Source organism: Haliotis rufescens, unplaced genomic scaffold, assembly GCF_023055435.1.
Source record: "Haliotis rufescens isolate VD_foot unplaced genomic scaffold, xgHalRufe1.0.p SCAF_47, whole genome shotgun sequence".
Lineage (NCBI taxonomy): Eukaryota > Metazoa > Mollusca > Gastropoda > Lepetellida > Haliotidae > Haliotis > Haliotis rufescens.
This window is the reverse complement of record NW_025964190.1, coordinates 2,285,644-2,297,391: the sequence shown is the minus strand read 5'-3', so window position 1 is coordinate 2,297,391 and position 11,748 is coordinate 2,285,644. Positions and strand designations below refer to the sequence as shown.

The window sequence follows — 11,748 nt, the reverse complement described above, 5'->3', positions numbered from 1 at the left end:
ACCATACGCAAGTTAATCAACAGTATTCCATCAAAGTGTCGTGCAAGTATCACCCAATTTGGCGAACACACCAGATACTGATCTACCTGTGCTGTGACTTGTTCTCGGTACTTTCCACGATGCTTCTAACTTGTTGAAATCCCAGTCTGCCAATATAAGGCCATATTTTATTCGACAAGTTTGATTGTATTGACCAGAAACTCTGACAACCTTTTTGTTTGACAATTATTTTACTCTGAAACACACACAGATAGCACATGACACGAATTGTAATTATTCTTTCAAATGCAAGATGTTTGTGTTCTTTTCATAAGGTACGGTGATTTCCGTCAGACACTTGTGACGTACAGCAGCTTGGAGATGTCACTTTATTTGACCCACTACCCTGTTCTTCCCTTGCTTCTTGAGGGGGCACGGGTGGCCCAGTCGTCTAAGGTGTCGCGATTCGCTGTGCAGAGTTGCGTCCCTTGGGCACTCCAGAAACCTATGATTGTGCGTTCGAATCCCGGTTCGCCCCGATTATGTGTCTAATTTTGTCAGCACCATACCCATGCACGTGGGTTTCACCGAAGTGGTAAACGTCTGAGACCTGCATCACTTCTGGCTTTCCTCCCACATTAAGCTAAGGCGCCGCGATATAACTGGAATACTGTTAAAAGCGGAGCTAAACCAAATTCACTCACCTCATTTCTTGACGGTAGTATTTGTGCAAGTTCATGAAGTGATTACATTTTGCTGTTTGCAGTTTCATGTCGTCAACTACAAATGTTCTTATCAGGTCATACTGCAGACTATTGACGAGCCCCGTGACACACGCTTCTGTTACGTCAAGCTCCTTCCCAGCGCTATCGCAGTTACCAACAGAACTTTCAACACGTTACATATGTCCCATGTATGTAGACATTTAGGCTTGCTGTTATGATGGGAAAACAAGTGATTTCATTCCTTCTGGTTATAGTGCTTCACTCTGCATTAAGGATAACTCACGTGAAAGGTATATACTCACCGTTTCCACTCCAGCTACTTTGAAGTATCGAGAACAATACTCGAACAATGTATACCCCTATGTGGGCAATTTCAGGACAAACAGTGATACTACAAGGTTCGCCCTCCTCTGCTGTCAGGAATGATACCTTTCAGTTTACCTGTACCGTCCCCGGTGGTGTCTCCTTACAAGGTGCATTTTACACCCTAGAGGAACACGGGTGTCTGAATTAGCTTAACGCATATCGTTGAAAGCTGGTCATATCGCCTGTCAAACTCGCGGTCTATATCACAATGTGAATACGTTCGTGGGTGCAATATACAGCCGACCCGTTGTACAAGATATAGCTGGCCTACATAACAAACCGTACTTCTCTGTCCCTGGAAGGAGCACGTAAATAGCTGTCGCAGTGAACAGCGTTACTAACACCACTTTCAACACGTTATAAATGTCTCATACATGTAGTCGCTAAGGTTCGCTGTAAAAATGAGAATATGTATGATTTCATTGCTCTGATTGTAGTGATTTATTCGGCATTATGGATAACCCACGTGAAATGTATGTGCTCATAGTTTCACGTCTAGCTGCGATACACACTTTCGTTAAAGGATCACGAACCATGACCTGAACAATTTATAGCTCTATCGGTGCAATTTCAGGTCAGTTGTGGCTACAAGGTTCCTCTGCTGTCAGGAATGAGACCTTTCAGTTGTTATGTGTCGTCGAAGGTAGTTACTCCTTACAAGGTAGAATGTCGTTCCGAAAAGCAAACGGAATGAGATTTTACAATGTGTGTAATGTCAATGCTAGTACCTGCAGAGAAATCAGCACTCTACTTCCTCGGTACACCTGTGGGTGTATGAGTGGACAAACGCAGGGGTTTTACATGAATATCACATCAGCCATTACACAGGATGAGGGTACCTGGATGTGTCAGTGCTGCGGTACATACAGTAACTCCATAAGCCTGGATGTTTTATGTAAGTATATCAAGCTAATCAACAAAACGTGTGTGTGGTAGCCATGTAATATTTTCAGTAAACAACTGTTAGGTTTGTTGAAATAATCAGTTACTTTTAAAAAATAACATGTTGCGTCTATACAAAACAATTATATTGAAAAATTATGTAAGTTGTGTTTTAAATAAAAGCGACCTTACCCTGTAGGCATTCATAAGACAGACAGGCACCTTTCGACAGCACTCAATGTACTTAATATATATACTTCCACTATTTCATTCCCTTGCACGATTCTTTATTGTTGAAACATAGATGGGCCAGGTATTACCTCTGTCCCCACAAACACACAAGTAATAGAGAACGCCAGTCCTGATATAGACTGCAGCAGTAACATCACATCCGGCAACTCCCCAAGAACGACAAGCTATAGGTGGACAGGTCCAGGAGGGTACAGCAAGGATGGGGCTGTACTAGACAGGCTTGTCAACAGGAACCAGGGAGGGATGTACACCTGTACTGCCACCAACACTGCAGGACTGTCAGACACAGCTCAGGTCAATGTGACGGTTCAGTGTAAGCATGCTACATTCTTACTGACGTTAGACGTACAAAACGTATTCTATGACCTCGACCTTCAAGCACTATTGTTATACCGACATCGGACGGCATGTACCGGATGTAAATTTGCGATGATTCAAGAGAGTCGGTCATTTATTAATTTGTTGGTTCTATTATGGTGTGGGTTTTCAAACACCTGAGAAAAATGGTCCAAAGACTTTGGTGGTAGCAGTATCTCTTTTTATTCTTAAATGTAACTGGTAACATTTTCCTATGCATTAACATTAGCATTAATAATAAGGTAGGTTTCAAAATGACCGAGACAGTTTATTCTCTGGTATTGGCGTTTCATATTCCAATGATGTGAAATTTATTTCCACCAGACGCCCCAGCAATTACCAGCGTACCTACCAACCAGAACGTGACAGAGAACGCTAGACCTGACATAGACTGCAGCAGTAACATCACATCCGGCAACCCTTCAACAACGACAAGCTACAGGTGGACAGGTCCAGGAGGGTACAGCAAGGATGGGGCTGTACTGGACAGGCTTGTCAACAGGAACCAGGGAGGGATGTACACCTGTACTGCCACCAACACAGCAGGACTGTCAGACACAGCCCCGGTCAACATCAATGTGCAGTGTCAGTATCACATCCTCCCACAATGTATAAGCATGTTTTGAATACATTTAGTGTCCCGTCAACTTTAATTGAAAATGGGCTATGCGTTTACAATGTTTAGCAGCATTGTGCAGTTCTCATGGAAATAATCAGGACAGTCGAGGCCTTGTTGTCATCAGCTTCTGTACCTCGTCATGGGGTAGCCTAGTTGTTACAACATTCACTTACACCTGTTCAAGTATAGCACTTGCAGTTTGTCTAAATGAAACTGGGAGATCCTTAAACTGATAAATATCATACATTTTGAGTTCTAAGACCATAGAGTGGTGTTTAATTAAACCACTGGATTCTTCTTGGTCTACCAATTTGCCCAAGCCGAGTTCCTTTCTTACTACAAGCGTGACCCTACTGCAACAGGCACAGGGAACATGTGTCTCCTTTTGCGTTGATGGCAGAGTTCACAAACAGAGGTCGGTGCTTACCCTTTTTGGGAACACCTGGTGTTATCACTGATTTTCATGTTATTTTCACCACTATTTTGCCTTTCAAGCCCAATGAAATCTATTTCGGAGGATAATCCAGGCCGATTATTCTCTGGCCGTGATGATTTATGTATACAAAAACAAACTAATAGCAATCACCATGCAGATGCTCTAACAATAACATATGTGCCTCCTGCTAACAGCGTGACGGAGAGTTCCAGCCTAAACATAGACTGTGGCAGTAACATCACATTCCCTTCTTTATTGTTGAAACATAGATGGGCCAAGTATTACCTCTGTTCCGACAAAGAAACAAGTGATAGAGAACTCCAGTCCTGATATAGACTGCAGCAGTAACATCACATCCGGCAACCCCCCAACAACACGCTACAGGCGGACAGGTCCAGGAGGGTACAGCGAGGATGGGGCTGTACTAGACAGGCTCGTCAACAGGAACCAGGGAGGGATGTACACCTGTACTGCCACCAACAATGCAGGACTGTCGGATATGGCCAAGGTCGACATCGATGTACAGTGTGAGTAATTACTACGTTGCAATATCTGTTGTCCACATTGTCTAAACAGGACTATAATGTATACGTTAGAGTCCAGTTCAAAATGTCCATATTCAAGTGTAGTGTAAGTATATTAAAGCCATTTTAATAGTCATAAGAATATCTGCAAAAACAAAGTCAATTGACGATTCTGACAATTTCATAATTTCATAATTACTGTCCAATATAGTGATGACACAAGGTGTCCACGAAATGGTGAGCATGGACAATCGATAACAATATGTATTGATGAAACTTATCTTCTTCAGGTAATTCTTGTATTTGAAGTGACAGCCGAAAAAAGAGACAGCACTCCTTGCATGTCCATGTCAGTGATAATCAGCAGACAACTATCACTGAACAACTATTATAAAGATGAATAAGACATTAGAAAAATAATTCTTGATATTATGAAATTATTAAAGATAATATATTCAAACAACACAATTCTTCCATTTTTTTTGTAATTATCAACATAGTTTTTTTACATTTGATCAGATCGTCCACAACGAGATATGCAGAAGGATTTTTGTCCAACAATAATTCGACAAATCAACGACACAGCTGCCATGATGGCTACAGCTGCATCCAACCCGTTGCCACATTTCACCTGGTGGAGATATGATAGCGGGCACCTGGAGAATATAGACGATGCTACTGACTACACTGTATTCAGCTCAGACTTACAGACAGTCCTTATTGTCAGGATTGTACACTCCAAGGACTACGGGACATATGCACTGTGGATGAATAACTCTTTTGGGGAAAGTATACTGCTTTACAGACTTTCACCAGCAAGTGAGTTTGATGTTACATTAATTTTTTTCATGTCTACAAAATACATTGTCATGTTGCACATATGTATACTAGCCACATAAAGAAACTGTGCACGGAGAAAATATAGATATAAGGGCACACCGTCCATATATGAAATATAGGTTTGAACACAGCAATAATTGGAGACATTCAAACGCTCATGCACGTGCCATGCGATATGACGTCATTGATGGGGGCCTATGGACGTGCAATGTGTTACTGCACGTGCATCCTGTGCAGCTGTACACAGCATGTGCAACTCAAAATTCGCTGTCACTTTGGAAAGCATGATCTGTGGTCATTCAAAAATTCAAAACTTCTCAGGCGCAGACACAAGCATATCACATGCAAATCATGCCAAGATTGACAGCTGCACAGCGTCATGAAGCCATTGGAATGATCCGAGCGGGAATGAGGCAACAACAGGTGGCAACACATTTCCAATGCCATCGTAACACGATATCGGTATTGGTGAGGCGTTATCAGAACACAACTGACGTTGCCGACCACCCACGTTCAGGACGTCCCCAAGTTACGACGCCAAGACAGGACTGATGGATTCGAGTTACACATCTCCGACACAGGTTCCAAACGGCAGTAACGACGTCCAAGACAATTCCTGGACTGCGCCGTATCCATCCCGACACTGTCAGGAATCGTTTACGTCAGTACGGGATTCGATCACGACGCCCTGCCATACGTCCCGTCCTGACACACCGTCATCGCGTCAACCGTCTAAGATGGTGTCGAAATCATGTTCGTTAACCTCGAATATGGTGGAGAAATGTTGTCTTTACAGATGAATCGAGATTCAACATTTCCCACAGTGACGGGCGCCAACGTGTCTACCGCCGTTTGGGAGAACGTTATGCACGCAACTGTATTGTGGAGAGGAATCGTTTTGGAGGTGGCTCTGTGATGATTTGGGGTGGGATAACAGCACGGCACCGAACCCCTTTGGTGGTTGTTCAGGGCAATCTCACCGGTGTTGGCTACAGAGATACTGAGGCCTGTGGTCATTACTTTCCTGCAACGTCATGGCCAGGGATTGACATTTCAACAGGACAACGCTCGTCCTCACACAGCTAGGGTCGCAATGGATTTCCTTCACCATAATAATGTCATGTTGCTGCCATGGCCTGCAAATTCTCCAGATCTCTCCCCCATATAGCATGTGTGGGATGAAATGGAGCGCCGTCTGCGTCGTCTTCCACATCCTCCAGATAACGTCCGTGACTTGGCACAGGATTTGAGGAGGATATTGCAGGCCATTCCCTAGGCCTTCCATGCCCATTTGGTGGAATCCATGCGTCGCCGATGCACTGCTGTGATTCACGCACAGGGTGGTCATACCCGTTATTGACTTTGTGACTTTGTCGTTTGACCCCCTACTCCATTTTGATCTTCTGACGTCATCGTAACAGATGTTGTTCAGGTTGACATTTTCTTATGGTCCGATCAGTCAGCTGCTACAGCGTCTGCATCATTTTGTTCTTGCTGTGTTGTATTTCAATCAAGAATATATTTTGTCCGTGCACAGTTTCTTTATGTGGCTAGGATGTTTCACAGAAAAAAGTATGACTGTTTGATTGTGTTGCTTAAGAGTGAGTGAATGAATATGATTTTATGCCACTTGACGCTATATGCAAGCTGGGTCTTGAGCGTGGCAAGCGAATGCTTCTACACTGCCCTACAGTTCGCTGTCAGCATACACATTAACAGAACACACATGAATTTGGTTGTGCTGTGTATCAGCCTTTGGCTACGGCCTAGTTGAACCAGTATGTGTCTATTTTTGGAACTGTGTATGCACATGTCACCCCACTGTTCCAGGCAGTGCTACTGGTCAGTCACAACCAGATCGACTTGGACGAGGGATTGGAATTGGAGTTGGAGTTTTGCTGCCTGTGGTACTTGTCTTAGTTGTTATCATTGTATTGATGTGGCGACGAAACCATGAACACATTGAAACGGTTAACAAAGGTAATTATATGACTTGTAGCCATATGTGTTTAGTTGAGCAGAAACGTTCGACCTTTACAGTAGTTACTTTACAGTCGTTTTAAAGGTAGCAATTGAAGAAATAGTTGAGTGTAGGCTCTGCCTCACAGGAGGACAATGCAGAGCAGTACAATGTTTACTCAACTGTTTGTTTTGCAAGGTACATGAGCAGAAGGGTATATTCCATTGTGACGTATTATAGCCACGTGTTGCTTTCGACTTTCGAGCCGTTCAGTAATACGCGATGACTTAAGGATATTCGTGTTTTGTAAGTTTGAACTTTTGGAAATATTCTAACTTACGAAGGAGACATTGGAAACCATGCAGTTATATTTAAACAGACATAGTTTTATGTTAACGTTACATATATTGATTTAGGATTACATGCAATAATGTCAAGATTAATACTCCACTTACAGATCAAACAGAAACCATCGAAATAGAGTCACAAGGGTAAGATGCACAATATCTGTCTAATTCAATTAATCAAAGAAATAGAAAGCGTCAACGACAGAGAATTATCAGACTCCAGATCATCAAATATATGGGCGTACAACATTCTCACCCAATTGGACAAACTCCTGTTGTCATCCCTATCGTTTGTCAAAATCGCTTTTCAGTGGACGCAGATAACCTTTTAACAATCACCGACAGAATTTTCTTTCAAATACTTGTTTAATGAGATTTGATATTTTGGTTCTCTATGTACAGTGTATTGAACCAAGGATGTTTTCTAACGTTACATCCGTTGGTTTGTTCCAGACACAGCACACCAAACCAAGGTAACTTCATCAGTGTCCGACCCGTGAAGTTTCCGGGGTAGAATAGGTCTTCAGCAACCCATGCCTGCCGTAAAAGGTGACTGTGCTTGTCGTAAAAGGCGACTAACGGGATCGGGTGGTCAGGCTCTCTGACTTAGTTGATACATGTCATTGATCCCAATTGCGTGGATCAATGCTCATGATATTAATCACTGGATTGTCTGGTCCAGACTCGATTATTTACAGACCGCCGTCATATAGCTGGAATATTGCTGAGTGCGGCGTTAAACAAGAAACCAACCAACCAACCAATCATATAACACTAAAGACGCAAAAGTTAGATTGTTAGTCTGTCATCTCATTATAAACATTATCCTGCGCAGGTCACACCCACCTTTATTGTGAGGAAACATTGCATTCAGTAATTCAACTATATTTTAGGTTTTGAAATGGTAATAAATCCTGTTTAATTATTTTAAACACACATATATAAACACGTAAAATAGCACACGTGGACATCATCAGTCATTAAAATTAAAATGTGTTAAATCACTCACAATAAGTTTTTAATGGTAATACATCCTGCTAATCTCTTTTAAGCACACATATATGCAGCTTGAATAGCACATGTTGACATTAGCAATGATAAGAATAAAATGTGTTTCAGAACGAATCACATACAATTTGTGTGAAGACATTACTGGACATTAATTAGTATTATATGTATTACTCTGCATGGTCATGATATGTTACATTTAAGTAATGTCAAGTTAATCATATTTTACTGATGCATTCAATTAATGTATTTGAAGATGGAGCCTATGCAAGCCTTGATGAGCATGCCCCTCAGAATAACGAATATGAGAAATTGGACATGGCAAACAGCGATAAAGGTTGGTACCATAGTTTGTTAAAATCGAGATATTGTTTAAGGCTTCACCCATGCGGGGATGGGTTGGTGGTAGGGAAAAGGGGTTCGTGTGGTCTTAAACATCCCAATGTCCAAGCTATATATTGGTGGCCTGTAAATAATCGAACCTGGACCAGACATTCCAGTTATTGATATTACTAGCAACGGTACACGTCGTAATGATACGTTTACACGCCATTAACCATGTCACGGAGTCTGACCATTAGATCCATCTAGACATCTCTTACGACCAATATATGTTTCTGCAGAGAGATTCCAACCCAGAGTCTCCACGGAACCTTGATTCGGGCAGCTCTTTAATACACACTGGCTTCTTGTATGCTCTGTATTTTTCTCTCTACACAAAAAGCGGGTAGCTAGTTTGTTTGACTGTTAAATATGGTCATGTCGATGCCTATGTCTTATTTTCAATGATCGTGAAAGCCTCGTTTTTCATTATGTGTTAAACTTCACTTGACAAAACTTGATATTGATTTATTTTTTGTAGAGCCGGTTGGTATGGTTAAAAAGGAATCCGTCTACCAAAATCAAGGGGCCGGTGGAGTTTGCGAAGGTAATTATGTTATGCATGAAACACATGTAGTTTCAGTAAACCTATTTCAGGGGCAATTGCATGTGTCACTTTAACTGACCAAGATTAATACTACTATTTATGTTCACAAAAGTAACAACATGGCAAAGAGAAATGTTGATACTGCCTGTCAGCCCACCCTGATGGTCAGTGAGTGAGTGAGTGAGTGAGTGAGTGAGTGAGTGAGTGAGTGAGTAAATATTTAACGTCACATCAGCAACATTTCAGCCACATCGTGACGAGAAGTCACATAACATTATTAAGACATATATTTTGACTAAATAAAAACCTGTCATCGATGGACAGTAACATTACTAGAATATCACAGATTTATATTTAAAACTAGCATGCAAACATAAAAAGATATCAATATATGTAACAATTCAAAATTTAAAAAAAGGCTGTAGATCGTAAGCAACTGAAGGTAGATCACAATACTAGGGGCCATGGGGACTTACAGTACCTTTGCTACCTGCATGGACCCCAGCGGGATCTACACCATCCCATCAGTGGCTGGCGATTGTACGCAATTTAGTCATCAGTTGAAAAAAAACATATGTACAACGTTTAAAAACTGTGCTTTGAAAAAACGCATTTTGAGGATGTGGACTTACATATCATTAAGGGGACAATAATTCTCCTCTACCTCAACCCCCTTTGAGGATACAGTCACTCACCATCTAAGATACAGATTAAACGCTACCAGTATTATAAAAAAAAACTATCCACACAAATATAAAGTTGATCAGTAAGCTCTATTTCTTTTAAACATCCGAAATCATTAAATGAGTAGTAATACTATTAGAAAGATCATTAAGAGAGGATGATTTGAAATATTTATCCCTTGTGATGGGAAAATCAGTACATTCAAGCAGGACAAGGTGATTCTTTCATCACAAGGGATTCAAATAGGAGGATCCTGACCTTTCAATAAATATTCATGAGCGTATCGAGAATGGCCAATACAACACCGTCGTAATATGACCTCTTCAAATCTGGGATAAGCCTGGGGTATGAGATAAGAAGTTGTGTCACAGATTTGTTGAGTGCTGCTTTTGCAGCAGTGGGAGCCATTGTGTAACCAACGATTCAAACATGGCTCGGTAACCAACAAAAGACGATGTCAAAGATGGGAAAGAGAAATGTTCATACTGCTTGTCAACCCATCCTGGCTGAGCGACGTGAAATGCAACATTATTGCACTTATGTAGTAACATGCATGACCGTGTGTGCGTGCGCGTGTGTTTGTACGTGTGTGGCTGCTATTACTGGTCCAGACGAATGTCGTTTTTATGGTGCTAGCCCACTGAGACACCTGGCCACAGTTGAACATTGACACCCCACTCAGAGACAGTATACTGAGTTCGAGCTGACAACTCCTTGTTTTATCCTCTAAATACTGAACACCAGACAGCATAACAGCAGGTACCATCTTTTAACGTCTTTTGGTATGACACGTCCTTGGATCGAAAACTCTCCCAAGGCAGCCGCTCTATCCACTAAACCGTGCAACCAATCCTGACATCTAAGACTATATAAGGACGGATTTATAATTGTTTACATCCCCTACTGTGCATCTTGTTTCAGATTATGAAGGTGGAAAAGAGACAGCGGAACAAGAATGACTACCAAGTTCCCAGCTTATCATGTCAAACAATCAGGTCGTGACTGCGTTTCAAGCTACATAAGTGCTAATGAGGGTGCGTCTTTCCAGTACTAAGCTACATATGCAACGACCCGGTTGTGACTAACCAGTTCCAATATACATATGTAGCAATCAGTGTCTGAAAACCAAGTTCCTAGCTACATAAGTAACAATGGGAGCGTGACTACCAAGTTTCAAGTTTCATATGTGACGATCAGGGGGATGACTACCAAGTTCAAGGCCAGTAAAATGCGGGTTAGGTCTTCAGCAACCAATGCTTGTCTGAAGAGGCAACTAACTGTGTCGGTTGGTCAGACTCGCTGATTTGGTTGATGCATGTCATCGTATCCCAATTGTGTGGATCGACGCTCATGGTGCCAATGACTGGATGGTCTTGTTCAGACTCAATTATTTACCGCCATCATATAGCTGGAATATTGCTGAGTGCTGCGTTATACAACAGACAAACAAATAAACCAAGTTTCAAGCCACATATGTAACGATCCGGGTGTGAGATGGAAGTAGATTAATCTTCGTCAATCTGGGACCTGTTAATCAGGAACAACGTCTGTATATAATTAGTCGTTACCCATAGTTCGTTAACCAAGTAATCTGGACATTTGTAAATCCGGACAATTTCAGTGGAACCGGTACCGTCCGGATTAATAAGTCTGAGTGTACACATTGTCACATGTATATTCTGTAATCTGTGACTGCCTCCGCGGATAGTATGTATCTTTCCATTGTATATAGTTATTGTTTCTATTATTTAACAGTACCTCATATATTTCCACAGTATATATTGTTCCTATATTCTAACAGTACTTTGTATCTTTCCAGTGTGTATATTGTTTCTATTATC

At 41.6% G+C, this 11,748-nt stretch overlaps 1 protein-coding gene across 1 annotated transcript; it reads left to right on the top strand.

Moving 5' to 3' along the window:
- Positions 1–861: 861 nt before the first annotated feature.
- LOC124151271 (hemicentin-1-like) lies at positions 862–11,748 on the top strand. The gene is made up of 12 exons (XM_046523656.2): positions 862–994; positions 1,645–1,965; positions 2,257–2,517; positions 2,886–3,146; positions 3,886–4,143; positions 4,660–4,959; positions 6,811–6,960; positions 7,398–7,431; positions 7,741–7,760; positions 8,552–8,632; positions 9,158–9,223; positions 10,829–11,748. Exons 1-12 carry the CDS (start codon positions 919–921, stop codon positions 10,864–10,866), a joined length of 1,866 nt encoding a protein of 621 aa, XP_046379612.2. The 5' UTR covers positions 862–918; the 3' UTR covers positions 10,867–11,748.

Coding starts and splice junctions, on each gene's coding strand:
- LOC124151271 (XM_046523656.2), top strand. CDS start 919: ATGATGGGAAAACAAGTGATTTCATTCCTTCTGGTTATAGTGCTTCAC. Junction 1,966..2,256: donor CATAAGCCTGGATGTTTTAT/GTAAGTATATCA, acceptor GTTGAAACATAG/ATGGGCCAGGTATTACCTCT. Junction 4,144..4,659: donor GGTCGACATCGATGTACAGT/GTGAGTAATTAC, acceptor ACATTTGATCAG/ATCGTCCACAACGAGATATG.